At 59.6% G+C, this 16,723-nt stretch overlaps 4 protein-coding genes across 4 annotated transcripts; 2 read left to right on the plus strand and 2 right to left on the minus strand.

Moving 5' to 3' along the window:
• Positions 1-1,171: 1,171 nt before the first annotated feature.
• Positions 1,172-2,369, plus strand: GGS23DRAFT_168646 (uncharacterized protein). Its single transcript, XM_051511532.1, has one exon. The coding sequence runs from the start codon at positions 1,368-1,370 to the stop codon at positions 2,358-2,360; it is 993 nt and encodes a 330-aa protein (XP_051375988.1). The 5' UTR covers positions 1,172-1,367; the 3' UTR covers positions 2,361-2,369.
• Positions 2,370-3,574: 1,205 nt separating this feature from the next.
• GGS23DRAFT_592609 (Hus1-like protein) lies at positions 3,575-5,115 on the plus strand (the record flags this gene model as incomplete). The annotated part of the gene is made up of 4 exons (XM_051517901.1): positions 3,575-3,617; positions 3,728-3,833; positions 3,946-4,891; positions 5,089-5,115. 4 exons carry the CDS (start codon positions 3,575-3,577, stop codon positions 5,113-5,115), a joined length of 1,122 nt encoding a protein of 373 aa, XP_051375989.1.
• Positions 5,116-5,875: 760 nt separating this feature from the next.
• GGS23DRAFT_547649 (Sec23-binding domain of Sec16-domain-containing protein) lies at positions 5,876-12,999 on the minus strand. The gene is made up of 3 exons (XM_051515099.1): positions 12,637-12,999; positions 7,014-12,378; positions 5,876-6,962 (listed from the first exon to the last, which is right to left on the minus strand). The coding sequence occupies exons 2-3, from the start codon at positions 12,304-12,306 to the stop codon at positions 6,346-6,348; spliced, it is 5,910 nt and encodes a 1,969-aa protein (XP_051375990.1). The 5' UTR covers positions 12,307-12,378; positions 12,637-12,999; the 3' UTR covers positions 5,876-6,345.
• Positions 13,000-14,277: 1,278 nt separating this feature from the next.
• GGS23DRAFT_592611 (FAD dependent oxidoreductase) lies at positions 14,278-16,002 on the minus strand (the record flags this gene model as incomplete). Its single annotated transcript, XM_051517902.1, has 3 exons — positions 14,278-14,553; positions 14,637-15,568; positions 15,720-16,002. The coding sequence occupies 3 exons, from the start codon at positions 16,000-16,002 to the stop codon at positions 14,278-14,280; spliced, it is 1,491 nt and encodes a 496-aa protein (XP_051375991.1).
• Between the last annotated feature and the right edge of the window lie 721 nt (positions 16,003-16,723).

The following is a 16,723-nucleotide window of genomic DNA, read 5'->3' on the forward strand; positions in this document are numbered from 1 at the left end:
GGGCAAGCTAAGCTTAAGCGACAGTGGCAGACGGGGAACCGCCGAGCAAACAAAGAAAGAAACAAGGCATTCACCTAAGCCCAGGCACCGCCTATTGTTCGCTTACCGTCTGCCTATCAGTCTGCCTGTCTGCCTGCCTACCTCTCTCTGCCTACCTACCTCTGTCTACCTACCTCTGTCTACCTACCTCTGTCTACCTACCTGTAAAGAGGCCGAGTTCTTCAGCTCTCCCGCTCTCCACCTCTGTGTGTGTCTCGGAGAAAGAGGGGAAACGAGAAGGTACAGAAGAAACAACAACAACAACAACAACAACGCAACGACCGCAAGAGAAGAACCAAAAAAAGAAAAAAAAAATAGAAAAGAAAGAAAGAAAGAAAAGAAGAAAAAACAGCACGCGCAAATAGGCGACACAGGAGCGGTTGACGGTTACATATCTTCAAGTCGGCCTTGGAGGGGTCATCATCATCATTCTTATCCTCCACCCCTCCATCCCAGCCCACCTTTCCTTGCCCAACTTCGCTCTTCTCGCTCTTCTCCTCTCTCGTTCTTTCTTCTCGCTACCTACCTCTACCTCTCTTGCTCGCCCCCTCCCCGCTTGCCTCCTCACCCACCCGAGCAGGAGTCCTCCCTTTCTATCCTCCCATCCATCTCAGCTAGCCACCTCTCTTCGGGCGCCGGACTGCACGATTCGATTGAACGCGCCCGCATCCCTCTCGGGTGCTGTGTGCGCGCTGCGTTCCCGGCTCGCTCAGGCGTCTTTTCGGTGTCGCAAGTCGGTCCCACTCTCTCCCGCGCTGTGCATCATCGTTATCGGCCTCGAGCGCACCTCTCTCCCCCTTCTCCTCCTCCTGCCGACGCTTCCCCGCCCTCCCCCGGCCACGCGCTACCTCTGGCAAGGCAAAGGAAGGACGGCTGCCTTTTGGCCGGCACAGCGACCACCGTCTCAGCACCGCCAGACCTGCGATAGGTAGGCATATATTAGATACCTGCCTACCTATTTACCTACCTACCTATTTACCTCCCTACATATTTACCTACCTACTCGCCAACATACCCAGTATTCTGCTGCGGCCCTTCGCTCCTCAATCGTACTCGCAGTTCACCTCTGCCGTCTTCTCCTCTTCCCTCCCCATTCCCCGCCATTCCTTCACTCCTACACCATCTTCTAGATACCTCAGGCGCCTATCTTTTTACCTCGGGTATAACACAAAGCTTGTAACAGCCAGCCTTCCTACACCTAGGTATCTCTCTTCACTGTTTCTACGCAGCCTAGCCTGCAATAATACCTAGGTACCTAGGTAATTATCCGACACACACACCCACATACACCCACATACACCCACATACACACATATACACGCCGCACAATGCGTACACTCCGGGCCGGCCTCAAGTTTCTCAGGAAGCTATGGCCTCGAAAGACCCGTGCCGTCGTCACCGGTGCCGTCCCCTTCGACACGGCGGCAGCTCCCGAAGCGAACAAGGAAGCCCAGCCTTCGTCCAACCAGTACCAGTCGCCTACGCCTGTCCCTCCCCACCTCGAGGAGTGTCCCATATGCCACGACCCCGTCGGCATCGCGAATCCAGAGGGCATCATCGAGTCGTGGACCAAGCTCCACTGCGGCCACAAGTTCGGCACCCACTGCATCCAGACCTGGCTGCAGGAGTCCATCGACCGAGATGAGCGGGCCAACCCGACCTGCCCCATCTGCCGTACTACCGCCAAGCACCCGTGCGGCCATCTCATCAGCCCGCTCCCCTTGTTTTCATCCATGAGCTTCGCCGACAGCTACGATTGGCGGCTCTCGCGACCGCCCCCCGCCTTCGCGCCCCTCCGACGCCGCCGCCGCCTCACCCGCCGCCCGGACCATCCGCTGCGGCCCCCTGCCCCTCCTCGCCGCGCGGCACAGACGGTGGGCGAGTGTAGGACGTGCGTGGCCAACGCCGAGATAAGAGCCCGCCTGCGCAGGGCCAGCGTAGGCCACGAACACTACCGTCAGCAAGAGGAGCAGCAACAGCAGCGAGAGCAAGAGCACGAGCGGAGGCGGCGGCAGCGACGGCAGAACACGGACGAGTCGACCGCTAGCACCGGGACCGCCCGGTCGACAGCGGCCGCCATCAAGTCCCTCATCCCAAGCCGCAAGAGGTCGGCGAGCTCGAGGGTCCGCACTACCATCGTAGACATGGACGAGGGGGGGCCGTCGCGATCAAGCCAGCGTCACCCGAGCCAGGCCGGCTTTGGCGTCCTCTGCGATGCTACTTCGAGGATGCAGATATCACCCACTACTACATCAGAGATGAGTGCGATGCTCCGATCCGAGTCCCTGGACGAAGGGTACGACAGACGGTTGAGCCTGTAGGGGAGTCTTATCATAAGCTCACAGCTCTTTCCCGCCCCTCCGTTTGTCCTTCTTCCCCACAGGGTTACGGCTATGGTATGACGCCTGAACGGAGAGGCTAAAGTGCAAGACGGAGCAAGAGACGGGGAGGGTGGCTGGGGGATTCTGAGAGAGAGGAATGCAGCGCGTAGGCGAATAAGGTTCTTTCGACCGACGCCGGTAGCGAAGGGCGGGTTGCATGCCATTTCCGGGCATGAATGAGGCTGATGATAATGTGTAGGAGGGGGAACTCGACGTTGGGTAGGTATACTAGGTATATAGATGGTCATGGCCATAGGTTCTCTGCTTTGTTACCGCTGTTGCGATGGGCGTCTTTTACGGGTTTGTCGGTGGATTGGCTACATGTGTACGTGCTTCACGTTCTTCATTAGGGAGTAGGAGGGCTGTGCCACACAGGGAAGGATATCCGACGCCGATGTACTGCGTTCCCCATACCAGCTAATGCGACAAGGGTTTCTGCCGCCGCTGGCTGTTCCGCTTACTATCTGCGCCCTTCTCTACTGTTGCTATTGTTGTCGCTGCTATTGCTCGCTGCTGGGACTACGGATGTTGGGGCATCTCCCTAACGGGACTGATGAGGAGGGCGATGATAACGATAAGTGGTAGGTACCTAATAATGAAGATGGCGGGGTAGGTCCCTCTCGCGCAGGATGTACCTACGTACTATAGAGGGGCTTTGGTTGCTCCGGTTAGGAGGTACCTCCGCTTTGCCCGCTCTTAGCGCCGAAATAAAATACAGGTACAGCGTGTACCTGTTAGGTAGGTACCTAACCTAAGAGTAGTACCTAAGGCACCTAGGCTAGAGGCAGAATGGGTAACCTGGTAACCCAGCCTAGTGACCGGCCTATAATCTTTAGTGGGTAGGTACCTATTTTGTGCGCAGTATTTACCTAATCTACAGGTACCTAACCTATCCAGGGTGCACTATTACTACCGACGCTAGACGCCTGGGAACAATCCCTCCACCGCGTTATTATCACAAGTCCTCATCCTCTACCCTTCTATATTCTACGCGTCCAGCCTCCGCGTTATTTCTCCTCTCTCCCCACCTCCGTTCGTCTGTTCGTATTGTCCCAAGGTATCCCAGCATTAGGCAGAAGAGGGGGGAAAGCAGAAAGAGAAGCGGTGCTCGAACCCACGACCAGAAGCCAAACGACCCGTGCAAAGATGCCAATATGAGGTTCAAGTCCGATCTCAGGAACATCCGCACATTCTCGAGTGAGCCCAACACCCAGCCGAGCCAATCCCCTCCCCGCCTCCGCCCTCGACGACGCTGCGTACTCCTTCTCCTATCGAGACACTAATTAGCTGGCTTCCGCCACGATTAGAACTAGTCGCCGCCCTCTCCTCCCTTGAGAAGATCGCCTGGGTCCGTCTCGACGATGAGACCGTCCGCTTCACCGTCATCCCGGACACCGGGTCCCAAGTCTGGGCGTTCGTCCCCCTTCCCCCCCCCTCTCTCCCCGCGTCTCCCGAACCCCGTCCCCGGCCTGCGTGTAACCCTCGTTCTCTGACCGGGTCGGAGCCATGGTTGTGTGTAGTTTAGGTCTTTCTCGATGGACTTCATCTTCAAGGACTACGCCCTGCAGTCCGCCGAGCCGATGAACACGATCAACCTGGAGCTGCCGCTCGGGCCGCTGCAGCGCGCGCTCAAGTCCGCTCTCAACGGCGACTCGGCCTCGATCCGGCTGACCAAGAAGGACGACGGCATCCCCGTGCTCTCCCTGACCATCGTCACCAGCGTCCCGCGCGCCGGCGGCGGCGGCGGCTACCCGGGCCAGGGCCCCGGCCCGAGCGCCGCCCCGCGCCTCGGCGCGGCCAGCGCGGCCACCCTCGGCCTCGCGGTCGGCGGCGGCGACGCCGTCTTCCCCCACGAGCCCCTCGTCACGAACCTGCACCGCGAGCGCGAGAAGATCGTCACCCAGGACATCCCCGTCCGCGTCCTGCACCCGGACACGGTCGAGATGATCATGCAGCCCAAGGTGCGCGAGCCGGACGTGCACATCCAGCTGCCCCCGCTGCTGCAGCTCAAGGCGATATCGGACCGGTTCACGAAGCTAGCGCAGGCGTCGCGCGCTGGCGGCGGCGGCGGGAGCGGGGGAGGGGGCAACGCTGGCGGTAACAGCGGCGGCGGCTCCTCCTCGTACTCGCCGAAGCTGGAGCTCAGCGCCAACATGCACGGGGAGCTGCGGCTGCGGCTGGAGGCGGACACGCTGGAGGTGGAGAGCCGGTGGTCGGGGCTGGAGAACCCGGAGCTGGACCCGGCGCAGCTGCCGTGCGCGCTCGAGGACCACCCGAGCACGCGCTTCCGCGCGGCCGGGCCGGCGCGCTGGGCCGCGGTGCGCGTCGACGGCCGCGACTGGAGCCGCGTCCTGAGCGTCGGCCGCCTCGACGGCCGCGTCATCGCCTGCTTCGCCGACGCCCACGCCCTCATCCTCTACGTCTACGTCCCCCACCACGACGACACCGGCGCCGAGGACTCGGTCGTCACCGTGAGTCTTGCGCCCCCTCTCTTTATCTTCTTTCATCTTTTCGAAAATATGTATATATAGTCCTACTGTATTCTCCTCACGACGCGCCCCTAAGTCCTCGGGGGACTTTCCGTGTCCCTGGAGACCCTCGAACCAGGGACGCGCGGGGCAGGTTTCTCACGAGCTGTGCCGTGCTAACGTCTCTTCACCCCCACTAGTATTACGTCTCGTCGTACAGCCTGTGAACCGGCCCTGCCTCGCCTCGCCTCGCCTCTCCTACCCGTCTGCTCGCCCTAGAAGGCAGGAGGCTACCGACGGGGCCCCTGCCGCCTACGACCTTTTGCCGCTTAGCGACGACGACCAGGGCGCAGCCAGCCGCTTACTCGCACGCTTTTCGCTGTCGCTGCAGTACGTCCGCTCAGCTCGCGTTTTTTTTTTGGGGAGGGGGGGGGGGGGGGGGGAGGCGATCGATCCCCGGCACCGCACCCGCGCGTCCGCGGGATCCTATTCCGACCGTAGAGGCTGACGAGGGGAGGGGAGGCCGCTGCGGTGCTGCGGCGTAGAAGGGGGGCAGGGCTGGGGGTGTGTGTGTGGTTTGATCTGGCCCCCCCTGCCCCGCGCTGCGCTGGAATAGTAGGGACGCGTCGCGACGCTGACACAGGTACACATACTCACTCATACGTATCTGCCTCCGACGGGCCGGGGTGCTACCGTCTACGCACTGCCCTACGTAGTAGATAGGCGCCGGGCCGCGCCGGGCTCGCTGTACCTACCTTCTCCACGATCCACGTGTTATATTCTCCTTCCTCTCGTCCTATGTCGTGGCAGTGTGGTGCGCAGCGAGATGGGCGGAAATGCGCAGATTGCGCAAGTGTCGAAGATGCATGTATATATAGGAAAGTGAGCTTGAGCTCATCTGTGGCTACACAACAAGCTCCCAGCTATGCATCTGAGTGTACACGCCGCGCCGAAGATATGTCAGATATAATATATATATATATATATGCCTGTAACAGCAAACGAAAGGGAGGGGCTCGACGGCCCGCATTACAACGGTCATACATACTAATTTACGTCTATAGTACAGTGGTTGTGTATAGGTAACTACGCACGGTGCGGCACGATCCCCAGCCACGTCCCATGCGTGGTGCTCTCTCTCTCCCTCTCTCCCGCACGCGCTCTCTCTCTCTCTTCTAACTGGATAGCTGATAATACCGAGCCCGGCTACCACAAGCACGTCTTGCTTGCCCCGCTCTCGTTCCGTCGTTCGTCTCCTCCGTCCTCGTGCTCGCGGGTCTTTCTCCCCATCCCCGCCCGCAAGACCCTAGTTCGTAAATCACACGTGTGCGCACATTCGTCTCTTCTTCGTCTTCTCTCCGCCCGTTTCCCTCGTCGTCCGTGATCCTTTTTCCTCCAAAAAATACCGTCAAGTCGTGATTTCGTGAAGAAGAAGACTCCTCCTCTTCCTCCTCCGTCTACTTCGCCATGACGTCGATATAGCGCCCCGACTTCCGCGCCTTCTTCCCGCCCTTCCGCGGGCCTGCCGCCCCGAGCAGGTCGTCGATGCTGCTCGCGTTGCTCAGGCTCGTAGCCGGCCTGCTAGGCGGCGCGCTCGGAGGTCCGACGGCGGCGCTGACGGTACTCTGGTTCGAAGCCGACCGCATCATTGGCGGGGCGCTGGGAACGCTAAGGCTCTCTTCGGAATCCGCGTGGCTTAGCAAGGCCGGCGAGGGGGAAAGCTGAGTGCGAGGAGGGCCGGTGGGGGGGCCCATGGGAGGGCCGGCGGGAGGGGTATTTAACCCTCCCGCTGGAGCCGATGTGGGACCATGCGGTGGAGGAGTACCGAGACCAGAGGCGGCGCGAGGCGGTGGTGGCGTTGCTGCTTTGGCGGGGGTATTCTCGGCTCCCGGCTTCTTGTTGACCCAGCGCTTGAGCTCGGGGTCATACACAAAGGTGCTGGCTTCACCTAGCTTGGCCTTAATAGGTTTGTTGGGGTTGGAGAGGTCGGCCGACTCCTTCTTGCCTCCACCGCCGAACCACCCTCCGAAGCCCCAGCCTTTCTTGAATGCCTTTGCTTCGGCAGCTCGTTTCGCTAGCATCCTGTCAGTGCCGCATCCCGGGACGTCTCGGTTGCAATACTCACCTTCTTCCTCGGCTACCTTTCGCACCATCTCCTCGTTCTCCCGATCCCTCTCCGCCTTGGACTTTTCCCGCGGCTTCACACTAGGTATATCATCTTCGTCGTCATCAAAGAAGCTCTTCTTCTTTGGCTTTGACCCTGTGGGGGAGTCCTCCTCGTCATCCGCGGGGCCTGGCTCGTAAGACGGTGGCTCGAAGCTAGATGGTTGGTATGAAGGTGGTTCGTATCCGCCGCTGAATCCTTCGGATTGTTTCGTGGGTTCTTCGGTGTTAGTCGAAGGCGGCTCATAACCATACGACGGAGGCTGATAGCCTTGGGTAGAATTTGTGTCATTCACGGCCACATCCGGCTTCGAGTCCGTTACTAGCGAGCCGCCTAGCTGAGAGGTGCCGGAGTACGGAGAATTTTGTGCGGCGCCATACGGATCGTATCCGGTAAACGAAATACCCGATGGCAATAAGCCCTGCTGAGCTGAATCCGATCCTTGCGAGTTGGGCAAATATGGCGATGTCTGCGAAGCAACCGGCGCCATCGGCTGATAGCCGGCAGTAGGGACAGAATTCGATTCAGGAGTGTACGGGCTTCCGTAAGCAGAATGCATGTCGGACCCCCTTCTCGGCAATTCGTAAGAGCTTCGGCTCATCTCGCCCGAGGTCCTCTCCATGGAAGACCGGGGAGCCGGGTTATAAGCATTAGCAGTATCGTAAGGGGAGCCGGAAACTTGAGATCCCACAGGGGCGTAGCGTGACGCAGCTTTGGTAGTCGGAGCGGTAGGTGAAGGGCCGCTATTCCCGTATATTTCGAAATTCGAGACGGACGGAGAACGACTGATCGTCGGCGTCCCTCCCGCTATACGGGCGAAAGGCCCAGATTCGGCGCCAGCTTCGCCCGATGCTCCATTTCCAGAATTATCTTCGTCATCGCCCGCGACGAATTTGTTAAAGCGACTCCACATGTTGTTGGAAACTTGATCCATCCTAGGCTTCGGGATCCACGAAGACGACTCTTCCTTCGGGGCCTGCTTCAGTCTTCTCATCAAGTCGTCGACCACCGATTCGAGAACAGGGTTGTAGTATGGCGACCTCTTGGTCTGAGAAGTGATCGCGTTGTATATCCCTTCGCAATACTGCAAAGCTTTATCTCTGAAGCCGTATTCAGCAAGAGTCATGGCATACTGCAATTTGTACGCAGCAAGGTGTGGGCAACTCTGAGCAATATTCGAACTAGCAGAGAGCGAAAGTGCGTATTCGTAAACCTCGCTAAGCTGGAGAGCCTCGGTTTCTTTGGCGAATTGGTCCGCCTGCCGACGGTGGTCGGCTCCTACGAGGACGAAATTGGCGTTGGGATCATCGAGGCCGCCGAATGTAGCAGAATTCCTTGCAAAAATGTAGCAGATATGAGCCGCCTCTGCTCTCCCGTATCCGGAAAGCAGGTTACCAAGTGACCTCAGGGCCTGGGCGTCACCGAAGCTCCTATTGCTTAACACCAGCCCGAGCGTCTCGCGCCATTTATCCAATCCCGCCAGTGCGTCTCGCGATGCGCCACTAGAAGCCGAAGTCGACATGAGCTGGAGACCCGCCCGCGCATGGACCGGAACCAGCTCATCCACCGACTCCTCGAAGTTCCCAGATAGAACGCCGTAGAGGGCAGCGAGTGATTCGTTACCGTGGCCCGCATGATTTACTTCCTTCTTTATGAACTCCTGCGCAACCTGCTTGTAAAGCTCGGGACCTTGCATCGTGTTCGATATAAGCATCGCATGGCCCCATAACCTCTTATCTACCGCGGCCCAGACAGCTTTTTCTCGGTCGCCAGATAGAAGGTGGTGTCTAATCTGTTCTACGGCTGTAGAATTGACGGCATCCGCCTGTATCCCTGTCACTGCGGAGGGGAGTTCGGATAGGTTAGCACCTGTCAAGATCGAAGACCCTAGTTCAGGGCTCTCGCTGTCGAAGCCGGGAGTGATAACCTCCCTGACAGCTTTCACTACTGAGGGATTCCCCTCGAGAATGCCGTCGTTTTCGATGAAGACCCTGAGAATTTTCCACAATAACACTCTCTCGATAGCTCTCTTATCCTCATGCGAGGCGGTCGAGTGGAACGGGATGTTGGGGAGGCCTTTCTCGAGAATTTCAATACCGGCGGTAAGCCACGCCAGAGTTTCTTTCTTCTTTGACTTGCCCCTCAGGGGGCCTGGGAATTTGGCTAAACGTTCCTCCAGTGGGTAGACGTCCTTAACGTGTTTAATCTTCACCTCGCCTGGGCTTCGCACGATCATCGGCAGCGCTTGGCTTATACCATAACGCGGAACGTTGGTTGGAAATGAGGACACGAGAATCCCACCCACACCCCATGCGGTCACCGGTGCTCCCCGCCATCTCTGCAAGGGATCCAATTCTCGACCATCGGTCGGCGGGACGAGGTTCAGATGCTGAGACACACCCCGAGCTCTAGCGGAGCGGGTAGCGTCAACATTTTGTATCGACTCGCGAGGCGAAGTTGCGCCTTGCACCGACGACGGCCGAGGAACGGGATCAGCATGTCGTCCGGTGACTTGATTTCTGTGAAGCGCCCCGGGAGACTGCGTCTGAGACCGTGGCGGTGGAGCAAAGTTGACTTCCTTGTGTGGTGCCGCAGCTGGCGACATTGGGATGTAACTAGAAACTGAGCGTTTAGAGGGAGATGTGATATTGTACGGAGGCGACGTAACCGGCGGCGGGGTGTGCCTGGTTTGCCTCGGACTGTATTTCGACTCGATCGGAGGTTTGGGGGCTGTCGGAGGGGACCGTAGAGGCTGCTCTTCATCGACCTCCCTTGTCGGCGGTAATGAAGGCACTCTAGTGAGGCGGGGTTCGTGCTGAGGCGGGCCGCCACGATTCAACAGCGAGTTACCGTCACCATTTGTCGCTCCCGCAACTGGCCTTTCATGCGAAATTTCGAAGTGAGAATGGGCAAGAGGACTCGAAGTTCGCGGTTGATGAGCAAGCGCCGGGGACGGAACAGCGGCGTATCCAGTACTAGACGAGCGAACGAGAGGCGGAGCGGGCGAGTATCGACTCGAAGCTGGTGGGGGATGCCCTCCTCCATTGGAAACTGCCAATTGTGCGGGCGCGGGGGAATATCTGGTGTTCGACACACCCAGAGCACTCGGCCGGGGCTGCGAATTAGACTGCAAGGCGGTATAAGGACTAACACGCTCGGGCGGAACCAGCGGTGCAATCCCGGCGGCATTCTCCTGAGGCGGGTGAGATAGGGGTGGAGGCGCGACGGCGGATGTCACCGGCGGTCCATAAGGCGAGCCATGAGGTGGTCCATAAGGTGAGCCGTGAGGCGAACCATGAGGTGAGCCACGTGGAGGGCCATGTGGAGGGCCTTGGGGTTGCCCGTACGGGCTCTGCTGCGGCGGGGAAGGGAGGCCGCCGTGCCGTACTGCAGCCCGCGGCTTCGACGCGATCGGCAGATCCTCAAAGAAACTAGGTTTCGACTTGAGGGGGGGAGTCGACTGATGGCCCGTCGGGGGCGGGTGCTGGTTTGAGTGGCTAGAGGGCGGAGGCGACGCGCTCGCATTCGAGCCTCCTGAAGGTGGCGGCGGCACTTGAGAATACATGCTCGCACTCCTCGGAGGACCCGGTGGCGGTGCCAAGGGCGTCGCCGTGGTAGATCGCGGAAGCTGCTGCATGCTGATCCGCTTCTTCGGCTTAACAACCTCCATAGGGAGATCGTATGGTGACGTATACCCTCCCTTGGACTTGTCAGCAAAGCTCTGAGCTTTCGGCGCAGCCGGCTGCGGTGGCGCCCCGTATCCTCCCGTTACCGGCGGAGGAGCCGTGGCCGGCTGGATATAGGTAGGATGTGGCGGTTGCACTTGAGGGACGGTTGGAGCCGGAGCGTAATGGTTTGTGCTGGGCAGCGTCGAACGTTGCAGGGCGTCCGGTACGTAATGTCCATTCACACCCGGAGGCTGCGCGGTTGCGTTCACACTGGCATTGGGTTGAGGCGCCGGCGCCGTCACCGTTTCTTCTGGCGTTTCCTCCAAGAAGCCCTCGTCATCACTACCAAATATGTCGGCTGGATCCAGCTCCTTTGTCTCCGCAGTTGAATCTACGAGGAAATCGTCGTCGTCGTCAAACGCAGCCGCCCACTTTGCATCAAGGTCCGATGATTCTGGTTGCGTGTCGGTTCCACCCGTTTCTTCCTTCGATACGGAGTAGACTTCGTCGCTAACCGCCCCTGGCGCCTCGGTCGGAGTAGGGACTTCCGAGTCGGAATGATTTTCCCCTGTCGTCGCATGCATAGCTTCGCTAATTACCATAGTCGTAGACTTCCTATGTAAGGCGCGGTCGAAGCCATCGGAGCCTAGCTGGGAGCTCTCGTTATTGATCTGGCTGAAAAAATCATCTCCTCCCTCCGCTGCGTCGTCCCGCGCGAAGGCATCTCCCAAGTCCGAAGCCTGATGCGCACGGTTATCCCCCGAGTCTAGCGCTTCGTCATGCGGAATTAACGGTAGGCCCTCCTCGAACCGAGCATCCGATTCGTCCTCCTCAGCACCCACTAGATCCCCGCCAAGGTATTGTTGCGAAAAGCTTCCAATAGCCACACCGGCATTCACGTCTTGGTCATCGCCCAGAGCTCCAGGGAAATCAGACTGCGCGACCGCGTCGGCATGGAACTCGTCTCTCCCCAGATCCTCCAGGATGTCCCGGGCCTGGCTGGACGGAGGCGGGTGGTCCATCTGATCTTCCGTCGCATCCTCTCTTTGTGGCACCACGGGAAACGAATTTGACCTCTCACTGGGAGGCATGAAATTGAACGGGTCCGTATCCGCCCGCTGCAAGTTCCACTCGCTATCGTCACCATCACTGAAGCTCACATCGTGGGACACGGTACGCGTAAAAGATATTGTGCTAGAGTGCTTGGCCGCTCTGCTGGTCGGGGCCGATTTCGGTTCGAAGGTATCAGGTTCGTCACGAGAGGCGAAGGCATGGTCGTCGCCACCTTGCTCAGCCAGAGCAGAGGACGGATGGGACGGATTCGAGAGATCCCACGCGACGTCCCCCGCAGCATCCTCCTCCCCATCGAATTGGCCCAGGAATGCGCCATCGCTCGAGTCTTGAGGTTGGGGAGCGTGCTGTGGTACCTCGGCATCTGATACATCTTTAGGGGGGTGCTCGAAAGATTGCTCGCTACTAGGCAACACGGGTTGATTTGGCGACGGGTCAGGATCTGAGGCTTGTTGCTTGGGGCGATGAGTGTTTGGCATCATGGCTGGATGCCACGTCGCATTTGGGGTATCCATCTCCGAGTATAATGACGGCAAATTAGACTAGCATCGAAATAAACAGCCCGCGAAGTACAATGAAAACCGGTACTGTCAGGAAGAGGATTGTCAGCCTAGGAGGACGATCTGCGACTCTCTCGTGTCTACACAGGATGCAGCAGCTACAGATGGGATCGGATGCTAGACTTGGGGCGATATACGGGACAGGCAAACCGCCTGCGCGTGCATCAATAAGGGGATGACGGGTGGGCGAGCAGCAGCTACATCCGGCGCGCATCCAAGGCAGGGAAGAAGAAAAAAGGAAGAAAAAAAACAAGATACCTAAGACCAGGCAAGATGACGACTTACTTATACAAGAACTAGGAGTAAAGAAGCAATGGCAGAGTCTTCCTACAAGCCAGCCTCCATGCCCATCTCAAACGAGCATCGAGCTTTGCATGCTGGTATTTCTCGTGGGGAGGACGGGTTTGGGGGGTCGAGGCAAAGTGGCCGATCCGGGTCGTGAAGAGGTGACATGAACTTCGCATACGAAGATGGGCGGACGGGGTGGACGAGCAATGGTTATTAGACCTCTTCGGGGGATCGTCCGTTGAAAAGGCCAGGTTCAACTAAATACATATGTACATAGCTACCTGGGGTACAGGCGCCGCCCACCGCGGCATGTACCTACCTACATTGAATGGAAGCATGCGTATTATGCAGTGGGGAGGGGATATGCGGATAGACAGCATTATCATGTCGCCTTGACTAGAGGTACCTACCTCCTACCTGCCCACGGTATCCTCTATAGCAGCATGAAAGCACGCCAGGAGGGCCAAATCCTCACCTCGGAATAGCGATAGCTTCCATTGGACATAACGTTCCTCTCGCCGGCCCGAAAAAGTACCTAAGTAAAGTATGTACCTATACGTGGTATACAATAGCAAGTGCTATTGACGTATAATGACATAAACGCGGTGGTGGAAAGGGACAGATAGCACATGACAGAACCGGCAACGGGGGCGGCAGCGGACTTCCGCATATTAATGAACACATCGCCTCCGCCTGATTACCCGAAGAAAGACTGTGCTGGTTTTGCGATATGCCGGAGGAGGAGGGGGGTTGTCTGGATTCAAACGACGCGCCTCCGAGTCGGCTTAACCGGGATTGTCTACGTGTACCTGGGAAAGACAGGTCTCACATGCTTACCGTACACGCATATATCGATGTTCGAGCTCACCGGCACGCATAGGATCGATAGCTATATGTCGGACTGCTACGTCGCATGTTGTATCTGTAGCATCCCGAGTACATGCCTCCCTTAGGTTAGGTAACTCTTGGAGACAAATTGCCGTCCCGTCTACCCGATCGATATCAACCCATAACGGTATTAGGTACGGAGTTCACGTCTAGGTACCCGGGTGTATATGAGTAGGCAGGTAGGAGGTGAAATGATACCATTAGAGACGCCAGAGTCGTCACTATTTATTAAAATAAATAAATGAAAAAAGAGGAGAGATTAGAAAGCACCTAACGGGCTCCTAGACATAACTTTTATGTACATAACAGATACCTCTGGTACCTCTCTCGTGCCGGTGGGTACTTCTTATGGACGGCCAACCAATCAAGAGGGACAGCCACGCCGATAGCTGTTTATTTATAGGTTGCATCGTTAGCATAAGCTCCGGCCGCCGACGCCGCGGTCTCTCGTTACGTAACGAGCCACTCGGGGACATTCCAACCTAACAAGTTACCTATCTACAGCCTAGGATTTCTGATACTATGGAATGTCTCGACGGACACACACACGCTTTCCGTTACGCAGATGATCGACGATCGAGCCGAAAAAGGTAGCAGCCCCGAACCAATGTCTGGAATCAGTCACGTAAGGTTGGCAAGTATAGGTACAGGTAGGTATACGTGAGCGTCGAGCGAGCGAGCAGACCCTCTCCATCCCCCTCCCCCCTTATATCGCACACCCATCCCCCCCTGATCTCCGTGTCGAAACCGTCAGAACTTGAGATAAACATCCGCCCGCGCGCGGCCCGCCGTCGCCGCCTCCGCCGCCGCCTCCGCCTCCGATATCTGCCGGAGGCGCTCGGCGGTGGTCTCGTAGCAGGCGGGGACGCCTGCGTCGGCGAAAGGGGCGCCGTCGCGGACGATGCGGGCGAGGCCGCGGGCGCAGAGCAGGGCGTTGGGCAGGCCGCCGCCGTCGAACCCGGCGCAGACGTGCAGCCCCGGGCGGCCGGGCACGGGGCCGACGTGGGGCGCGCCGTCGGCGGAGCACTAGGCGCTGCGTCAGCTGCGGCAGCATCGGGAAAAAAAGGGGCGAAGGGGGGAGGAAGGAGGAAGAAGGAAGCGGCACTCACGCCCACGACGCCGGTCCACTCGCTGTCCACGCGCGCCGGCACCGCCTCCCACCCGAGCAGCGTACGCGCCGCCCAGCCGCCGAAGTGCCGCGTCGCCGGCGCCATCAGCGTCGCGTCGTCGTAGTTGCGGTGCCAGAGCGCGGGCGGCGCCGCGAACGCGCGCCCCGCGCCGCCGCCCAGCACCAGGCTGCCGTCCGGCGCGCGCACCGCGTAGGCCGCGTCGCCTGCCGCCGCCGCCGCCGCTGCCCCGGCGCACGGCGCGTCGAGCGTACACGCGCCCAGCGCGAGCGGCGGCGGAGACGCGGGGGGGGAAACGACGACCCGGCACGCGGCGCCGCGCGCCGCGCACACGGCGTCGGCGTACTCGGGCAGCAGGCCGGCGAGGTAGGCGCCGGTGGCGAAGAGGACGTGGCGCGCGCGGGTGGGCCCGCGGGCGGTCGACAGGGTCCAGCGGCCGCGGGCGTCGGGGCCGTCGACGGCGTCGACGGGGGTGCGCGTCTGGAGGTTGGCGCCGCGCGCTACCGCCGCGGCGAGCAGGTGCATGGCGAGCTTGTAGGGGGCGAGGGTGGCGGCCGGGTAGGTGAAGGCGGCGCGGGCGCCGCGCACGCCGGACGCGGCCTCGGCGGCGGCGGGGTCGAGGTGCGCGACCACGTCCGGCAGCAGCGGGGCGCCGCCGCCGCCGCTGCCGTCGCTGCGCAGCCGCGACAGCGCGTCCCACAGCTGCGCCGCCCGCGCCGCCTCCCCCGCGTCCACGAACACGTCGCCCGCCGTCACCGCCCGCAGGTCGCAGTCGACGCGCTCGTCCGCCACCAGCGCCGCCACCGCCCGCGCGTTGGCCACCTCGAACGCTGCTACCTCGTGCGCCGTCGCGAGACCCCGCGCCTGCATCCGCCGCGCCACGCCGACGAAGAGGTCCGGCCGCAGTTGTCCGCCTGTGTGCGATGAGGTACTGGTTAGCATTTTACTACTCATACGTCTAGACACGCGCGCACACGTATACATCCGTATATATACACCTATATATACGTATGCGTGGCATGTATCGCATGGCGTTTCATCGCCTTTTGCAGCGCGCGGACTTACCGTGCCTAGAGCTCGCGCCGGAGCAGGCCTCGCGGGCCTCTAAGATGGTTACGCTCGGCCTCGGCCTCGGCCTCGGAGCCCGGGGTGTCTCGCTGTCGCCGTCGTCCCCGTCCTCGTCCTTGAGCAAGTAGTGTGCCAGGGCGGCACCGGCGAACCCGGCACCGATGATGACGATGTCCTGCTCCTGGGGCAGCTCCGGCGTGCTGCGGTGAGAGTCGAGCGCGTGCAGCTCCGTCCGCCAGTACGGGACCGTCGGGTTCGGGACGGGGAAGGGTCCGGTCATGTCGCCAACGTCTTTCTCTCTCTAGCGATGTCCGAGCTGGTAAGTATGGCAAGCTCGCGAAGGCGTCGACGATGTAGGAATTTCGGTCAGAATAGGTTCAATCGTAGTAGCTTTCATCTCTTTAGCTATACTTCACCACCACATCCTACTTCGACGTTTTATGAACTTCGTTTCTACGCCCGTGCGCGTAGGACTCTACGCTATAGTACCGTGACTCGGCGGCAAGCGACGGGGAACCGTCGTAAGCAAGTGCGCAATGGAGTAGCAACTGCCTGTAGATGCATGTCCCAACAAAGTCGTCTTTGGCTTCGGCGTGACTCCATAGCTATCTATCTGTCCATCTAACCACCTCTCTTCTGTAACTCGGCGCGCGTACGTGCGTGCCAGGTATACTCCGCGAACGCTTCCTAGCGTTGTCGACATCGTCGCGACGTCCTCCCGCCCGCCTGCCGCCGCTCAGAGACATGGATTAGAAATGTGGCGCGCGAGAGCGCCGCCAGCGAGATGGCCAGGCGAGGCAGTCGTGGCATCTGCGTCAGCAGTCCTTTTCCTTTTCCTCTCGAGTCTGAGCTGCTGCCTAGGGAACCCGCCGTCGCAAAGCGATACCCGAGTTGACATAGGTAGGTCAGGTGTAAATAGCATTACTATCCCATGCCACGGAGCGTTTACGCGTCTGCATCGATATCTATCTACCCCGTCATGAGCGGGTGATTCATCTTCC

Source organism: Durotheca rogersii (genome assembly GCF_024521655.1).
Source record: "Durotheca rogersii strain YMJ 92031201 chromosome Unknown GGS23scaffold_2, whole genome shotgun sequence".
Classification (NCBI taxonomy): Eukaryota; Fungi; Ascomycota; class Sordariomycetes; order Xylariales; family Xylariaceae; genus Durotheca; species Durotheca rogersii.

Coding starts and splice junctions, on each gene's coding strand:
- GGS23DRAFT_547649 (XM_051515099.1), bottom strand. CDS start 12,306: ATGGATACCCCAAATGCGACGTGGCATCCAGCCATGATGCCAAACACT. Junction 6,963..7,013: donor AAAGGTAGCCGAGGAAGAAG/GTGAGTATTGCA, acceptor ACAGGATGCTAG/CGAAACGAGCTGCCGAAGCA.
- GGS23DRAFT_168646 (XM_051511532.1), top strand. CDS start 1,368: ATGCGTACACTCCGGGCCGGCCTCAAGTTTCTCAGGAAGCTATGGCCT.